Raw genomic sequence first — 17,966 nt, forward strand, 5'->3', positions numbered from 1 at the left:
CCAGGCCACTCTGACCCGTTTTACCGACCCAACTATCAATCCCGACATGATCGCCGTCTTTCCTAACGGCTTGTTCGGGGACACAGCCAAGACTCAAGATGAGAGATGCTGGCAGGGTGCACCGTATTGCACATCACACAACGACCTGCTCTTTGTGACTGACTTGCTCGAATTCATGCGCGACAACTATTGCATCCGCCCTTCCCAGGTCTATGCCTCTGGAAAATCCATCGGTGGAGGTTTCGTTGATCTGCTTGCATGTACAGAAAGCCCTGGAGGAGATTTCACCGCCTTCGCTATGGACGCTGCGGCAATGTATCAAGAGGCCAACGACACAGACTTTGTTTGTCATCCTGCTCGACGACCAACTCCGATCCTCGAACTCCACGGTACGGAAGATCATACGGCACCCTACAACGGCGGTAGAAGCCATAATGCAACTCTACCCACTGTTCGTGCCGTGTTGAACGATTGGGCCACCCGCAACGGTTGTGGACCTTCACCTGTCCCAACGGTGGATGATATTCAATTCGACGGAACAGTGTTTTATACGCAGTACGACTGTGCCGGGGTGCCTAGTGTCGTCGCGGGGTACAACGTCACTGGTCAAGGCCATGTGTGGATCAGCAATGAAGACAATGCTGAGAATGGAAACCATACGGCACTGATCGATGCGAGTACCATCATGATGAAGTTTTTCAACGCGAATGCCAAACACTGAAGTCAAAGGTTGATAACGACACGGTCTTTAAATCACGGTCATGAACTTCACTTTGGTCGAGGGAGTGGAGTGTAGTGTAGGACGGCAGACCGAGTGTGCAGACTATAAAACCGAGAATGGGATGTAGTACTGCCAGCACAGGAAAACACATATGCTGTGTAATGTTGGGAAATGGGCGAGGGTATTCGAGGGTCGAACATGCTTCTCGCAGTGGATCTCGTTTGTTGTTGTTTTACTCTTGTCTTATCCCTTTTCTGTGCAAGAATGATATGCCATGAGCCTTGAAAGTGAAGGTGAGAGGGTATTTGAAACGGTAAGAGTACTTTTGTGATTGATTGATTGATGAGCCGAGCGCATGTCGTGGGTCCTTGTAGACGTGGCCGGAGGGTGAGATTTTGGGCCTCGTGTTCGTGTTCGTGACTGTGTCTTTTTCTTCCTATGTTCTGTCTGTAACATGCCCCTCCTATGATTGACACATATGATAGGGTTCTGTATGTGACGCATTATGCATTATGCATATTGGGACAGCTTTGTATGACATTGAACTCTTGTTTTGTTTTTTTCTCTCTCTCTCTCTCTCTCCCGAGGTCGTCCAATATCTCTCTGGTTGGGAGCTGGATTTCAATTCCTGATTCAATCAAACGAATCTCTGGCTCTGACAAGATTGGGGGCGAATGTGCCTGGATTTCATCAATCAGCATTTCCGGCATGTCCGATCCCCGAGTTTGATGCTTTTCATGCAATCCCCATCCCACCATTGATCTGTCAAAAAGATCTCTCTCGGTGGATCAGCAAGGGGGGGCGTTCGAAATGAAAAAAGGGAAGATGGTAAGATGTATAAGTGTTTCCCTCTTGTCTGTATCGTTCTTGTCTTTGTTGTCTTGTTGTTGTTGCTGCTGCTGTTTCCCCCAGCTTCATCAGACTACTAGTAGGTCACGATTACATTCCTCTATACTTCTGCCCCGAGAGGACTCCCTTGTCTTTGCAGCTTGTTCTAGTGTCTCGAATCTGGAGGATGAGAAAGTAGATTGTTGACAAAATACCCTCACCATGGTTGATAAACACAATTTCAATCTCCTGGTCATTGTCACAGGAATCATTGTAGCGGTAAGTGTTGTTATCCTGTCCCGCCCCAATACTTGTCATGCTCCTATGTTTTTACACACACACACACACACACACACACACACACACACACACACACACACACACAATAAGGATGTGAGCTCATAAAGGTTGTTTCAACAGTACATCATATCATCAATCCTTTACAACATCTTCCTTCACCCCTTGAGGCACTACCCCGGTTCAATCTACTGGCGAGCGACCCGTCTGACATGGGTGATTGCACTCCACCGAGGCCATTTACACAGCGACCTCCTCCGTCTCCACGAGAGATATGGTCCGGTGGTCCGCACCGCCCCTAACGAACTATCCTACATCGACGCCCGGGCATGGAGGGACATATACACCTCGCGACCTGGCAGTGCGGTACTCGAGCGAGGTGACGTGTGGTTCCCACGCCGCCCGGGTCGGGACCCTCCCATGATCCTCATGGGCAACAGTGAGGCGGGCCACGCCAGGTTGCGGCGGGCCTTTATAGGTGCCTTTTCCGACACGGCGACAAAAGAAGTCCACGCGCCCGTGATTGAAAAGTACGTCCATCTTTGGATCGGGCAGTTCAAAGCTATGATTGAGAAGAACGGCAAGGAAAATGGTGGCACTAGTGCGGAACCGGCAGAGACACGGACAAACACGACCACCACAGTTGACATGATCTCTTGGTTGAATTTTCTGACGTTCGACATCTCAGGTGACTTGTCGTTTGGCGAGTCTTTTGGAAGTACGGCTCGAGGTGAACCACATGCCTGGGTCGACATCGCCAACGGGTACGGCAAGGGTATCGCGTTGATCGCATCGTTGAACTATTTCGTCGCACCGTTGCAGAAATTGTTGAGGTTCGTCATGCCGGCTTCGGTGAGACGAAAGATGGCGTACCATCAAGATTGGACCGCCCAAAAAGTCCGCAAGAGACTCGAGTTCAAGAATGATAGGGCAGATTTCATGGGAGCTGTTCTCAAATACAATAATCAGTCCGTCAAGACCAAAGAGGAAAAGGTGTCGATTCAAGAGTTGGAGTTGAATATGGCCACTTTTGTATTTGCAGGAAGTAGGTTTTTCCCCATTATTGTCATGATGATGATGATGATGATGATGATGATGATGATGAAGAAGAAGAAGAAGAAGATCTTACTGCATATATGTGCTGATTCAAAGAAATACTTAGGTGAAACGACGAGTAGTGCCCTCGCCGTGGTTTTGTTCGAACTTCTCAAAGCACCTGATATCCTCAAGCGAGTCCAGGATGAAGTGAGGTCTGCCTTTGAACGAGAAAAAGACGTCGACGTCGCCAGTTGTTCAAAGTTAGAGTACCTCTCAGCTGTCATCAACGAAGGGATACGAATCGGTCCACCTAGTGTCATTGGTGTGCCTCGTGTCGTCAAGGGGCATGGTGAAGAGGTTTGTGGGAAATGGGTACCTGGAGGAGTATGTCCTGACCGTCCTACACCGTTTTGCTGACATCTCTTCTTTTCTTACCATTGGTGCTGATTGATCCTTGTTTGGTTTCATGATGATTACTGATCTGCTCATCACCAATATCTAGACATACCTCGCCGTGAACCAATACGCAGCGTTCCACGCCACCGCAAATTTCACCGACCCGTCCAAGTTCCAACCGGAGCGCTTCCTTACCCCCGACGCAGACGCAAAGACATCTGATGATAATCTCGCGGTTTTCCAGCCATTTCTCGTCGGCCGGCACACGTGCATTGGGCAGAAATTTGCGTGGGCAGAAATGAGACTCGTTCTCGCCAGGTTGTTGTTTGCATTTGATATAAGCAGGGCAGAGACAAACTCGGCCACTGTGAATGTCGGTGATTGGGGTGAACAAAAGACATTTATATTCTGGGAAAAGGAACCACTTCATGTCTCGTTGAAGAAGCGGGTGTCATAGGACTTGAGGACATGTCTTGTCGCCTTGCCTAGGCACCTACGGCCTTGCAAATGGGAGAAGAGGGGAGATGTGTGTGAGTGACAAGGAGATATGTGTCCGATTGGGAGAATGAAAGTACAATTGAATGGTTCAAGATTGCATTTTCATTTTTGATCCGAACCCACCCATCTCGACCCGCTGTACACTTGTGTCGTTTTTTCAGTCCTCTTTATTCACGACCTCCTGCTTCTCTGATCCACCTGTGGCTGTCTCTGTATGAATGTCTTGTGACACCTGAAGATGGATGTTCCGTGGCATTCGTTTCGCCACCCTGACAGGGTCAAAGATGGTTTTACTTTCGAGAAAGATATTGTCGACTTCTTCCAAGGTACGACCGGCAGTTTCTGGCCAAAAGAAAAATACACCTAGATGTTTCATCGTTAGTAAGAAAGAATAGACAGACCAAAAGAAAAGAGCAAGAAGCCACCAGAAGAAAAAAATGGGGAACCAATGGTGGTAATATGCCGAGTGGTTATAGTAGTAACTCACATGGTGTTATCAACAACAAATTGATACAAGCCCAGATGATGAAATATCTGTATTTGAGCGTGGCGAAACCGATAGGGGTGATTTCTGCCACCAAGAAATTAAAAGCCCACGCCGTCCCCGTCGATATCGAAGTGATGGGTACACGCATACTGAGTGGTGCAATTTCGCTCGCATATAAAAAAGTCAAACCCAAGAAGCCTGTAAAACGGGTCCAGGACCAAGAAGTCAGTACCTGGTCAGTAGTTGTTTTCTCTTCGTTTTCTTTTACCAAAAAAATCTTCACAAGAGGGAGGACCATAAAAAGGGGATGAGGGAGAAAGGACAACAAAACTGACCTGTGGGAAAAAACATGCTGAACAAGAATATCATGAGGGCAGATACAATTTGAGCCCCTTTGTCGGCGGGGACCGAAACAGTGCCGGTCATGATTGTCATGCAACAACCCATCCCGATGGCCGAAACGACCATCAATTTTCGACGACCCAGCCTGTCGACCGTGAGGACACCGATGGGTGAACAGACCGTCTGGAAGGTAAAAACCGACGCCGCGAGGATCTGAGAGTCGGCAGCTGGGAGACCCAAGTATTGACTGTACAAGGTGGGTAGATAAAAGGCCAAGGCGTTGATGCCACACATTTGTTGAAACACTTGACCACCCGCGGCCAGACAGGTACGGTGGAAGAGTCTTTCCGGGCCGTTTGTGAAGATTTCCCGGAAATGGCCTTGACCCGTGAGACGAAGAGATTCTTGGATGTTGGCGACTTCGGTCGAGACTTCTGGAGAGTCGTCTGAGACGTCGTCGAGAGCCGACAAGACTCTCTTGGCCTCTTCCAGTCGATCCTTTTTGATCAACCACCTGGGGGATTCCGGCATCTGTGACATGGTGAAGATGACCACCAATGAAAAAAGTCCCGTCAGTGCCAAAGGAAATCTCCAAGTCACGGCTCCTCCGGCGTGTGAGATTCCGTAACAGACCCAACCTTGTACGGCCAAGCCGGCGCTGATGAATAAAGACTCGAGAAGCACGACCGACCCACGGTGTGCGGCTTTGGAACATTCACTCTGCCAGTTTGGAGCCGTCGCACTCATGGCACCGAAACCCAAACCAGACACGAGCCTCCCGACGATCAATTGACCCAAGGAGAAAGAGGAGGCTTGAATGATGCTTCCCAAGGTGTGGACCAAAGCTCCCAACATGACGGTTTTTCTTCGACCCAATCGATCACCCAAGACGATACACGACAAGGCACCAAAGAGTGCACCGAGAGTGTACAAGGCAATGACCGTCCCTTGGACCCGACTGTTTTCTGTCTTTTCCGATCCTGTGGTGTTGACGGTGTCGATGCGAGGAAACGTGGAGACCCAACTGGGGAGGTCGACCAAACTACCACCGACACCATTGTTGAAACCGAATCTGTTTGCATTTGAAAGAAACAAGGAAAACGTCAGTCGTAACGATACTGTATCAAGTCCGGGTTCTCTGAAAGGAAGAAAGGAAAAAGAAGAAAAAAGAAGAGATCTATTCAGGATGGGCAAACACACAAGGTATAAAGAGGTAGGATAACAGCCCATATTAATGCAGCGTTCAACTTTCGTCCACGAAGGCCAAAATATTGATATTTAGACCTCGCCATTGTCATACGGGATATCGTAGAGGTACTGTGTACTTGGTGGGGGGGGCCGGTTAGGACAGGGAGTATTCGTACTCGTACTCGTACTCGTAGGTAAAAATAAAGAGAACCAAGGCGACGGCCAAGGAGTTCAAGCTTTTTCTTCCCTTGGGAGAAAACGTTAGTCTTGACCTTATGTACTTGCTTATATACAAGTACTCCATCCTCCAGACATTATGTGCGGATCGTCGGCAATTGATGGTGAGCGTGAGAGAGAGGGAGAGAGATCGACCGACCACGCCAACTTTTCACCCACCAACACTGGGGCACCCCATGCCTAACCTACTAACGACTACGATTACGCGTAGTGTTCGATTGGCCGTCGGGATTTGACCGTGTACGCTTTCAAAGCGTCTAGAAGTCTCCTCCCGTACTCTCCTTGTTCCCCTTTCTGGTCTCGTCTGAAAGAAAGAAAGAGGGCACTCTCCGTGCATCCACCATCCAGGTGACTACGGACCAGGAGGACTTGACCACCTACGGAATACGTAAGCAGACTTTTTGTCTACTCAACCATACAAAGTACTAGTTACAACACTTGCCCTATTGGCCCGACGTGCTCGTTACGTCTTGCATGTGGCCAAACGAACTAGGGACGTACTGTACCAAAAAAGAAAAAGAGGTTACATTACTGTCGATCGATCTCGTCACACGACCCAAGCAATTCGAGGACATGATCCAGTGCACCGAGGCCAATGATATCCAGTCAGTCATTGACAGTTCACGTCTTTGAACTGGGTCGAGTTAGGCGATGCGTTATCAGTATGATCCTCCGCCGCACACCTGGTCTCGGGGGTCACGATAACTAAGAAGAAGCCCTACGCAGGCCTCATGGTCAACCGTCATGCAGTTCTCTCAAAGCCTCATCACATTTACGCGTCACTCCCATCAGATACTCTTCGTTCAGACGTTGCCCGACGAGCTGAAAAGCGACGGGACATCTAATCACATCTTCGACCGCATCTGTGCATGGGTCAGACTTGATTGCGAGATCGCAGTACCCTCGAAGACTTACAGTCCTTCCAAATCCTCGTCTCGAGCTGATTTCGTGGTTCGAACTCTGGCCTTGCATCTTCGAGGGAGACATGGGTTACAGGCAAAGTTGTGGCGCAGTAATCCAGCACGTTCCAGAGACTAGTATAGTCGTCGTATATGAATTCATATCTGTCATCATCAGTCAAGTCATATCATATCTACACCATCGCACATACTGTGACGATGCTGGCCAGGGGCTGACAGGCATCAGCAGCGCATCCATTGGCCTTTGCCGTTGATTTTGACAGACTTGGTGGCCATCGCCTCGAACATCCCGAAGCCCCGAGGCCAGGGCTCTTGGGTTTTGGCAAGTGTGGTTCCGAGCTGTTCGGCGGCAGCAGAGCGATACAGAGCGAACTTGAGTGACTCGGTATACAATGGTTCATCGCTGACCGCGGTGTCAGTCTTTTTGAAAACCGGAAGGGGAAGAAAGCCAATACGACTTACATATGAAAGTCAAAGACCGTGTGTCCCGCTGCTTCGAGAGCGGCCTTTGTTTGCAGGAGAGCCCGAGTCACAGGAGGCAGAGGCTTGACGTTGCCAAGAAGCCCCTGAGACGTCTGAGAATGGGACCTACCAAAACAAAGCTTCTCTGGTACAACAATGTCACGCCATGGGATAGGAAGACAGTCTGGATCGGCCCCCGTCCAGGGTTCGCTTTCCAGCACGGCTTTGGTCCACATCTCAACGCTGGCCAGGGACGTTGCCAATGGTCCGATTGCGTTTCGCACCGCCTCTTGCCCGGCGAGCCCATCTCGGAGTCCGCATGTAGGAAAGCGGCCGTACGAGGGTTTGAGAGAATAGAGGCCGCAGAAAGATGCCGGAATCCCTGGAGAAACCATGTCAGTAGACAACAGCGCCAGACGCGGTTATATCACTTACGAACGGAACCACCTAGGTCTGTTCCGACCCCCAGGGGCGTTCCGCGTAACGCCAACAAGGCGCTCTCTCCTCCCGAAGAGCCACCACTCGAGAGATTCCGGTTGTACGGATTGCTCGTGTACCCGAATATGGCATTATATCAGTTGCAGCAGTACGGAGTACTTCCCTCCTTGATTGGTTCTGTTCGGTTACAGGAGGCCAATGATCTATGGTTTGCCTTTGGTGTCAACAGAAAAAACAGTTTCCAGCCAAATCTTCGATAGATATTCTAACTAGAAGATGTCTAACATTAGATCACTAGGTCTTAGAGCCCATTATGGGCTAATCTCAAGTCTAATGTTCACGTCTGTCGATTAAGAGATTATAGCGTTACAAATTTCCGTCTAGCCTTAAAAGCTATGTATGGGAGAGTCGTTTAGATACAGTATGATACGGAGTACTAATGTAATTATAGTCTAGTAGTTACGTGACGCTAAGAACAGGCGCTGAATATTCAATTACTTTTTCTACCTCATGGTTTTAGAATCCTCAATGTACTCTGAGTAATGACATGATTCATCACAATCCTCATCGATCCGTGCCAGCAAGACAACTCTCACAACCTTCCACGGCTCATTCATCGTTCGTCGTTCGTCACTCACCAATCATCTTCATTCAACTTCATCATGCATCACATCAGTTCGATCCCCTTTCTTCTTTGACCCTTTACATCTCAAATCACAATTACAACCCCATTTCCGTCGAAACTCATCCACACTCAGTTTCGACAATATCTTGAGAGCGACCCTGCTAGCTTTGAGTTTGGCGCACCCAACACCGTGTCCTTTGCCGGTCGCAACAACCCGCCCATGTACAATCCACGCGACATGGGCCGTGATTCCACCAATTGACTGGTCTCCCGCCCCCTCATCATCGTCATCCTCATCATGATCTCCCCTTGTCGTTGTTGTCGTGGTCTCTTCAATGGTGGTCGAAGAATTGTCGTGACATTGAAACCTATGTATGAGCAACTTGAGCAGATGCGTCGTCGGGTGTAGCTTCGCAAAACTATCGTAAGTTTCAATATTCTCAAAGAACCACTTCACGTGCTTCTCGAAGAATATCTCAATCTCTCGCAAGTTGAAGTTGGAGTCCAGAAGCACGGCACCCAAATAACTCTCGACAAGATCTGCCAGTGCCTTTGGTGGGCTAGACCCCGGGTCTAGCCGAGTCCAGAAGTCGCGTTCCACCGGTCCTTGCTCGTACTTTTCCTGAACCATGGCCGAGTAACGTCCGATGTCTTCGTAGACCTTCATCGACTCGGCATAGATGAGTTTGTGGAATCCCAATACAACCGCAAGTGCGGAGAGGAATCTGTTCGACACCATTGCCATTTTGTGTTCTGTCAACCACTGGGGACCTCTCGTTGCATTCTTCGAAAACAACCACCAGATAGAAACCCAGTCCAGACAAGCATCCCCCAGAAATTCCATTCGTTGTAGATCAGGAACAGTAGAATTTTGGTCAGATGAGTGGGTGAAAGCTGAGCGGAGCAATCGTGGATACTTGAATTTGTAACCCGTTATCTGTTCAACGGTTGTCGCTAGGTCATCAGCGACCGGATCGTTCATTTGCAGGCACCACGTCGGCCGCTTGTACAACGCCCTCACATCCCTCCAACTTTGAAAGTCATGGTACGGGTCGTCCACAAGTTTGGTAATCGCACGAATACCAAGATCAAGTTTCTCCTCCACAGGGAGATTCTGACTTGTCATAATACACGCCCCGATCATTGCTTCACATACGTCGGCAATCGTCTTCATGCCCAGTGGATGTGACTTGAAACCACTTTTCACCACAATCCGGCGCTCTGCGCGGTCTGGTATCTGTTCTATAAACTCGGGATACCAGGTGGTAGCCCAGTGAGGCTCGGATGCAGCACGAATGTACTGAAAGAGCTCATACTCCGGTTTTGATGCTGTCGAACACAGTCGACGATTTGCCAACATCTCCATACGTTTACAATGCATTCCCTCTTCATTACATGTGGTATGAATGAACACTGCGATCGTCGTCATCATCTTCAACAATGAATCGCCGATGAACTCCAGCCGCTCATAGTTTAGTGGTGCTTTTTTGGGTAAGGCATCAGATTCGTCAACACCGGGTTCTCCGGCTGTAGTTATGTCTGTGATGGCACTGTTCTCCATGGTGAAAGATTCTAGTGCCAAGTCAAGAGGAACTTCTGGCAAGCCAAGTTTCAGATACGGCTCTCGCACGATCAAGTACGACTCCAGTCTATGCAGGATTGACGGCCACATTTGACCGAATACCGCCGTGTCCACCGAGATGCGACCAATGTTCAATGGTTGAGGTGCGATATCACACTCGTCAAATCGTTGTTCTCCTGGACCATACTTTTGCAGGAAGTTTCGACCAGCAAGCACCACTTTAGCCTTGATGACTGGTTGATAAGGATCGTACCTGGTCGCGCAAAGTGCAGCATCTTTGCGACGCTTTCCATAGGTACTATCAGAGAAAGCAATGATGCTGTTCTTGAATTTCTTGCCCAGCCTGATTGAAGGTTCTGGGGGTACGTCCCAAATCGTCTTTGCATGATCGATGTTTCTGGTGAAATAGCGGAACTTTCCACTACCAGGGTCGACGAGGAACGCCTGGCACCATTCGGCGGCTTGTTTGAGCCCGTCATCTGGGCTCGTAGCTGGTATCCACCGCCGTCGCTGGGTATGTCCTGCGAGCAAGAGTTCATCCATGTTAACAAAAGTTTCGAATGAAGATCCGAGTGGTGTGCATGCAGGCGGAGCCAACCAATAGCTCATGAAATTCGGATCCGACGCAAAGGTCTTTTGAAATAAGTCTTTCAAGACTGCATTAACAGTGAAATCTGTCAAAGCCTGGATTTGGCGCTCGTTGATTTGTACTGGTTCCTGCATCCGATCGAAAAAGATAGACTTTTCCACATTCTCGTCCACAAAAACAGGAAACTTCGGGATAGTAGGTAAAGGGGCGCGGGTGAATAGGAGGAGACTATTTGTGGCCGTAGAGGTGGATAAAGTTCCGACTGCCACACGAGTAACAAATAGCTTTGCAGGCAGGGATTCGGTGCCCACGCCGCTGTCGCGCCAAAAGTCTGGCTTCAACTTCTTTGGATATATCTCCTTCCTTTCATCGACTGCGAGACGAGCATTGTGGTTATGAGGCTTGACTTTGCCAAAAACACTGTCAAGATTTGTATCAAGAAGCTCTGCTTTCCGCAGCTTGACACAACAACGCCATGCCGCTGATCGTCTCGCCAGTACCTTGTTCGCCTTATGGTCCCCCAAAGCTCCTTTGACTTGGGCTGCGCGTGGGTCGTTGGTAGTAGGAAGTATGACTTTGTATTGAAAGGTATTCTTTTCCGCGTCAATGATTTCTTCATAAATCTCTCTTGACCTCGCTTCGACCCTCTCCAATGAATCCACGTACCGTGAAAGCAGCAACAATGAGTTGGTATGACTTGCAACAGCTCCAGTGGGCGTTTTGAACCTTGGACAACTGGCATCTTTGGCCATGAGTTGTTTCAATTTGGTCCCAGAACCCAGTAACCGATCTGGAGGAAGACTCTGACAAAATAGTCGGATATATTCATCCATTTCGATTGCATAATTGACTGTAGACACATGACTTTGATTTCCTTTCTCAATCATGTGGGCATACTCCGAGTTTTTCATTCGGGCTCGTCCTCGGCTCTGCATATACTGGATTGGGGTGTCGTAGAGATCAAAACGAACGACCAGATTACACTGGGGAATGTCGATTCCTTCTTCAGCAACACTGGTGGAAAACATGACGTTGATAATTCCCGAACGAAATTGATCCATGACCGTTGCTTGATCTCTCCAATGGCTGGATTCTATGCTCTGTGGGTGGACGCCGACGAGGACGCCTGGCCTCAGGTTCGGGATAGCCGAAGACTCGAAAAGATCACAGAGAATGTATGCTGTGATTCTTTGTGCCACAAAAACTATTGCCCGAGTAGCTTTAGATTCAGCAAACCTCCTCTCAAGCTCGGTGAAGAGGCATTTGACTTTGGGTGAAACCTCTCGATCAACATCAAATCGCGGAGGACCAAAGTAATGCCCCCGGACAAGGGAAAAGGCTTGCTGAGCTTTTGCCAACTTGGCTCGTCGCCTATCACTGTCAGAGTCTTCATTATAGACTTTACTCTGCTCAAATTTTCGGATAACCGCGGTAGCTCCATGATCTGTCACTGCGATGGCGTACTTCCAGACTCGATCAGCCGCCCAAGTACCAAGTTGACGTGCGGCGTATTTTGAGAAGGTGAAGTACTTTTGCAAGTCTTCAATGAAACCACAAAGGGGACGGAGGCTGTGAGTCAATTCAGTGTCAAACTCCATGCGCATAGGAGAGTAGGTCCAGCGAATATCTCTAGCTCTGGGAGCAAATTCAAAGACCGAGGCATCTTTGGTCGTGATAATCTTGCTCTGCAACAATTCCTCGAGCTCGCTCGTAACTCGACTAATATCGCGTTTCGAATCCACTGGAGACGCAGTCATGCCAAAGATGCGCGGCTTCTCACCCTTCCATTTGAGATAGTAGTCTCGTATTATGATGGCGTATGGATGACTCTTCTTGCAATGATGAGCCTCGTCAAAAATGAGCAGTGAGATTTGGCCAATGGTCAAGAAGGAGTGCATGAGGCATTGATCAAGGATAGCAGCTGTACAGACAATAACGCGATTTTTGACAAAGATATCCTCCCATTGCGCCTTTTTCCACAAGTCCTCGTTCGTCTCGCCAAAAAGTGCCATGGCGTTATGTGGTAGGTTATTGTTGAGAAACCGGGTCTGCTGCCTGGCCAAATGAACACTGTTGACCAAGAAGAAGACGATCTTGTGCGGCTTGCCATTGTTCCGGTCGAAGAGCTCTTGCTCCAGGAAATGGCGAATGAGTAGGGCTGCAATGAGGGTCTTCCCACTGCCAGTATCAAGAACAGCTATGACATTTTCATCCATGGCACGTTCGAAGAGTTCTTGTTGGTAGTCACGGGCTCGATTGATGATGCTGTCAGATTCTGCATTGTCAGAGGAGGTCACATGCCGTTCATTGGAAGCTTGTTTCCGTATGTGTTCTTTCAAGATAGCCTTATCGGCCTCTTTGGTAACCTCGGCGGCCGTAGTTGAAAATGATGATCCATCTTGAGACTCTTCGTCTGATTCGGCTACCTCGTCTGCCTCGTCTGCATTAAGATCCATAAGATCACTTTCGGGAGACAATTGAATGCCCTGTTGGTTGTCCGTCGAAGCAGGATCATCCATGAGTGTCATGAGAAGTTCTTCTGTAGATGGCTCCTCTGATTTTGGTTTTGGTTTTGGTTTTCGTGCCCACATTGCGACGAAAACGCTGAGAATGGCAGATTAGCAGAGCAAACGAAGGGACTGTTGGAGGAAGATCGGTAGTGAAGCAAACAACCCATTTCAATTTCGACCGGACTAAAACCTCCTTCACCAATTCCTGGGTTTCTCATGTTGTAATTGTTTTACCCAGTGGGTGGTGGTTGACAAGTTGTATGGATGAACAGTGAAGGCATCGAGGAGTTTCTCGCAAGATTAAATTACTGTAACTAAGTCACACCCGAATTTAAGCTCTAGGTACCCGGAGGCGAAGGCGTTGATCGTCAGGAACAATTAAATTCAGGCGCCATGGGCGGGAGTCCCTTAGGCGAGAGAACCACCCCGTTGGTGCTAAGTTCACGGGGCAATTCCAGGCCTATCAAGGTACTTCACATTGTGTCATGATTACATTGCCGCATTGTATGAGACTCTTGCAACATTCTCACAATGCAATGAGTACTCCATACCAACTCCCTATATCTCGTTAAACCTATCAATATTAAGTTCTCACTATACGTTGTCTACTTTCAAACGCAATGAAACCATCACTCGGCGCATGTTTCTTATTATTCGCCCTGGCCAGCGCACACGGTCAACACTCTCACGAAGACACGGTAAGACCAGAAGATGACTGGGCGTTGTACCACATGCAAGAAGAACATCGTACGTCAACCACACGACTCCTGGATCTGAATGCTCTTTTTCCTTCTAACAAGTACGCTTTGTCGGCAGACATATCCAATTTCGACCCATCATCCTTCTTCTCCCTTCACGACTTCAACAATGACGGAGTCTGGACACCCGACGAGGTGCGCAGGACGTACGGTCTCGACGACGAATCTCTACGCACCACGGCCGGCGATGTAAAGGACAAGGCCGTGCTAGAGGTCTTCAAGATCTTCGACCTTGCCAACAGCGGCGTCATCACGCGCGACCAGTGGCTAGACGGGGTCCGGGCGGGCAAGAAGTTGCCAGACTCGGGCCTGGGGCCTGGCCACCACGGCGACGACGAGTACGAGTACGAAATCCACCATTTCGAAAAATTCCACGACGAAAACACGAAAGAGGAAGACCTGATCCATCCCGAAGACATTGCGCATTTCAAGAAACATGACATGATGGAGGACGAGGCGGAGCGGGTGTTGCGAGAACAGCGACAGAATATCGTGGAGAAGAATATCCCCATGAAGTTCCGAAAACAACAGTAATAAACCACAATATACAAAAGTACACCGAAAGAGAAAAAAGAGGGACAAGGTTTGGTTTCTGACTACGAGTTCGTGTCCCTCGGAGGCTCCTTGTCTACAACAAACCAGAAGCGAGACAGACGCATGGTGTGTATTCTGTAAGATAGATGCTCAAAGAGGGGCCAAGGAAAGAAAAAGGGGAGGAACATGGTTCTTTTCTTATCCATTTGGATTGGTCTGGATAATATGGACATCATAGACACAATGCATGACACCAGGCGCATAGGTCTTGACCTGCTCGACGTGGTCGCAAGATACCGACCATGCCATGTCTGACTCTTGTGCCGAGAACTGCCTCTTGACAAGACTCGCGATGTCGTGGGTGATTTCTGTCTTTTTCTTTTCGATGTCACGAACGTCGACATTCTCATGGATGTGCAGCCACCCTTCCCCGTTGGTGTCGTGTCGGCCACAAATGGCCTTGACGGCGTTCTCCCAACTCCCTCTCGACGTGGGCAAGAGGCCCAGGTTCGCATGTCTGATGTCCAACGCCACTCCAGCCTTTTGGATCTCTCCCATGACTTTATCCGTCCATTTGTTGTCACCCAGGAACGCGACGCACCTGATTTTTGGTTGTCTTCCACGATCATGATCATGACCATTGCCGTCGTCTGCTTCGTCTCGGCCGATACTCCTCGCGACATCGGCCGGCGTCTGATTCACCATGCTTCCGTTCTCATCGACCCTGATAACCAGACATGACCACCCATTCGCCTCACAACCCCTTCTCAACCCTTCGATGCTCCAAGGGTTGATGTCCCACCCGTAGACCCTCCGCACCCCTCGCGTCAGGTAACAAAAGGCAAAGTATCCTATCCCTACGTAGAAGTCGATCACATCCATTTTCTGGTGTTGGGAAGCGTCGGTCGTCAGACCCGGGAACGTGACATTGTCTCTGCCACTACAAGTGTCATTGTCATGTTCGCCCCCTCCTCCGGAGCTTCCCGTACCGGTAGGTATTCCCAATATCCTAGCCTTTTCCGATGTATTCCCCCTGCTGAACATTGTGTAAAGTGGCGCCCAATACTGAGTGATACCCTTGTGTTGGACGGTCGACGTCCAGAAAGCGGCTGAAAAGTCTCGAGAAGTCGGATTCGAACTCGCCCCCGAATCCAAAGTGTGACCCCAACCTCCATAGACGGGTAAGAGACCAGAAGGACTACGCATGACATTTTCTTTTTTTTGTTGTTGATGCTTGGATGTCCTTTCGGTGCCGTCGACATCGGGACCTAAAGGACCATGGGTGTCGTGGTCAATAGTTTCATCTTGCGCGGCCGCAATTGGAGCGTTGATGGCGATCCTATCAATCTTTTGGTTCCCGGCCCCGAACCCGATCTCCGCTATACATTGGAACAAGATTGTCTTGTCACCCTCGGACAGCGTCGAGTACACTTCCGTCCAACGTTGATTGTGCGTGGGAAAGTTATGCGGCAAGAGCAAGAGAGGAGGGTAACTCGTGTATCGTTTAGGTATGTCAGACGGTGACAACGACAACGATGGCAATGGACTCGAGTCTGATGTCTCTGCAGGAGAAGCCGTCTGCTGTTCAGACAAGGACGAATCTCGTATATTCGCCGTCGCGGTATTTAGCTCCGTCTCCGTATCCGAACAACAAGTAGAATCAAGTACTGGAATGCCTGATTTTTTGCAAAACGCAAGGATACCTCTGACCAATGGGTTTCGTATTGGTTTTTTCCGTTTCATCTTCTGCTGCTGCTGAGAGAGATGCTGAGTCATGTCGACTCGACAATCAAGTAGTGCATCACACAAAGACGAAAATGCGAGTATTTGTTCGGATGTTCTGTCGGGTAAGAAACTTATGGTTTGGGTCGATCATACGTTTCTTATTAAACTTGTGATTTTAAAGCCATTCGAATACAGTTGTAACAAGGCTGTTTCATTTATTGTCATGATCACTCTGTATGGTACAGGCGGAAGAAAGAAGAAAGCATCGCAAGGCTGTGGATATTTTTCTTACATAATAACCCAAAGGACAAGGCTGAAGCCTTGTCGCAACGAGCCCTTTTCTTTTATTTTGTTTCTACTTTACAGAACTCACTCTGGGCTCTACTCCATAATATTCATACTACAAACACTACAGATCGAACCTCAATATGTCAGGTAAATATTTCCCTCTTAGATGAAAAGTGAAAAGTTTCATATGACATGAGATTTGTTACATGTGCTTTGTATGGAGCGAACATTACTACTACTACCACCACCATCAACACACCGTCCGTATTGCTTTGTCAACTGGACTAGTAGGACGTCGCCTCCGCATCTTATCGTACACCTTTTCCCTCCTCTTAATTTTCAATCAGCAATCATTAAGGATCAATCTCGCTTCCTTTCGTCGGATGCACTGCTTCTGGCAACGCCTTTTCGAGTTTCTCGGGAGCAACCTTTTGAACCGATTCCGGGACGACACTGTTCCCCGTGGCGTGGCTCTTGCCGCCGCCGCTCATGCTCGCCGTACTTTTACTTTGACTTCCATCGGTCTCGGTCGGGTGGACACTTTCGGGTAGAGCTTTCTCGAGACCCTCCGGTGCAGCGCGTTGGACCGGATCAGGCACGGCGCTGGGCCCCGTGGCGTGCGACCGCCCACCATCACTGTCCGGACGACTAGTTGCCTTTTCGCCGATCTTGGATTCGACGTGTGTGGCCAGGGAGTCGTCGTTCCTAGGATGTTCCGGGATTGGTTTCGTTCCGTCTTCTATCAAAGTATCCCGGAAGGATGATTAGCCATGTTCTTGTTGACGTGTGGCTTGTACAGCTTCCAAGGTAGAATCAGAGCATGGGAGGGAACTAAATGATAGAAGATTCAATACCATTATTCTTGTATGCGTCATTCGAAGGACCACTCTGAGAAGTCCCGATTGTTCTTGGACCGGAAGAGACGAATGTTCGTAGTGGTGTCCCAGTGCCGGTGCCGATACGTAGATTTGATAGTCGAGGCATCATGCGCTGGACGAGAAATTGAGATCTGTACGCCATGATTGGTTTTTTGTCTTTTGTCTCTGTGGTGAATTCGACTCGATAAATTGTGATGTTTGTAGACTTATTATGTATGCATAGAAGGGAGGTTATTTCAAAAAACCCAGCGGATGAAAAGCAATATTTAAGTCAGATATATCTTTCCAAGGTTAGGAAGTAAAGTAGCCCACACCACATTACTGAGTAAGTGATCTTTGGTGGGAGCCGGACCTGAAGCCATCCTGTATCCTGAATTGCGGTGATGACGAAGATGGCAATAGACTCATGATGGTGATCTCATTATTGTGTGTCGTTTGATGTGCGTATTCGCATTTCCCACACGGGGACTGATACGAGTAACATTTTGCGCGATCAAAGTAAACCACTTGTCGATCAAACTCGATATCATATGCCGTGGTACCACCAGCAAGATCGAGGTCTCGGGATTATGGTCCGTGGGACGATGATGCCTTGATGTTGAAAAGGACCAACAAGCAGAAAGAA

The 17,966-nt window shown here is 48.8% G+C and overlaps 5 protein-coding genes across 5 annotated transcripts; 1 reads left to right on the forward strand and 4 right to left on the reverse strand.

The window, feature by feature from the left end:
- Positions 1-3,935: 3,935 nt before the first annotated feature.
- On the reverse strand, positions 3,936-7,809 carry PV06_05016 (uncharacterized protein; the record flags this gene model as incomplete). The annotated part of the gene is made up of 8 exons (XM_016405981.1): positions 3,936-4,141; positions 4,266-4,463; positions 4,601-5,679; positions 6,829-6,895; positions 6,948-7,096; positions 7,144-7,164; positions 7,218-7,355; positions 7,415-7,809. 8 exons carry the CDS (start codon positions 7,807-7,809, stop codon positions 3,936-3,938), a joined length of 2,253 nt encoding a protein of 750 aa, XP_016264187.1.
- A 548-nt stretch (positions 7,810-8,357) lies between these two features.
- On the reverse strand, positions 8,358-13,328 carry PV06_05017 (uncharacterized protein). The gene has a single exon (XM_016405982.1). It carries the CDS (start codon positions 13,237-13,239, stop codon positions 8,500-8,502), a length of 4,740 nt encoding a protein of 1,579 aa, XP_016264188.1. The 5' UTR covers positions 13,240-13,328; the 3' UTR covers positions 8,358-8,499.
- A 450-nt stretch (positions 13,329-13,778) lies between these two features.
- On the forward strand, positions 13,779-14,723 carry PV06_05018 (uncharacterized protein; the record flags this gene model as incomplete). Its single annotated transcript, XM_016405983.1, has 2 exons — positions 13,779-13,905; positions 13,975-14,723. The coding sequence occupies 2 exons, from the start codon at positions 13,779-13,781 to the stop codon at positions 14,448-14,450; spliced, it is 603 nt and encodes a 200-aa protein (XP_016264189.1). The 3' UTR covers positions 14,451-14,723.
- PV06_05019 (uncharacterized protein) lies at positions 14,649-16,410 on the reverse strand (the record flags this gene model as incomplete). Its single annotated transcript, XM_016405984.1, has 1 exon — positions 14,649-16,410. Exon 1 carries the CDS (start codon positions 16,224-16,226, stop codon positions 14,649-14,651), a length of 1,578 nt encoding a protein of 525 aa, XP_016264190.1. The 5' UTR covers positions 16,227-16,410.
- A 406-nt stretch (positions 16,411-16,816) lies between these two features.
- PV06_05020 (uncharacterized protein) lies at positions 16,817-17,945 on the reverse strand (the record flags this gene model as incomplete). The annotated part of the gene is made up of 2 exons (XM_016405985.1): positions 17,318-17,945; positions 16,817-17,202 (listed from the first exon to the last, which is right to left on the reverse strand). The coding sequence occupies exons 1-2, from the start codon at positions 17,481-17,483 to the stop codon at positions 16,817-16,819; spliced, it is 552 nt and encodes a 183-aa protein (XP_016264191.1). The 5' UTR covers positions 17,484-17,945.
- Between the last annotated feature and the right edge of the window lie 21 nt (positions 17,946-17,966).

The sequence above is a fragment of the Exophiala oligosperma genome (assembly GCF_000835515.1).
Source record: "Exophiala oligosperma strain CBS 72588 unplaced genomic scaffold supercont1.4, whole genome shotgun sequence".
Taxonomy (NCBI): Eukaryota; Fungi; Ascomycota; class Eurotiomycetes; order Chaetothyriales; family Herpotrichiellaceae; genus Exophiala; species Exophiala oligosperma.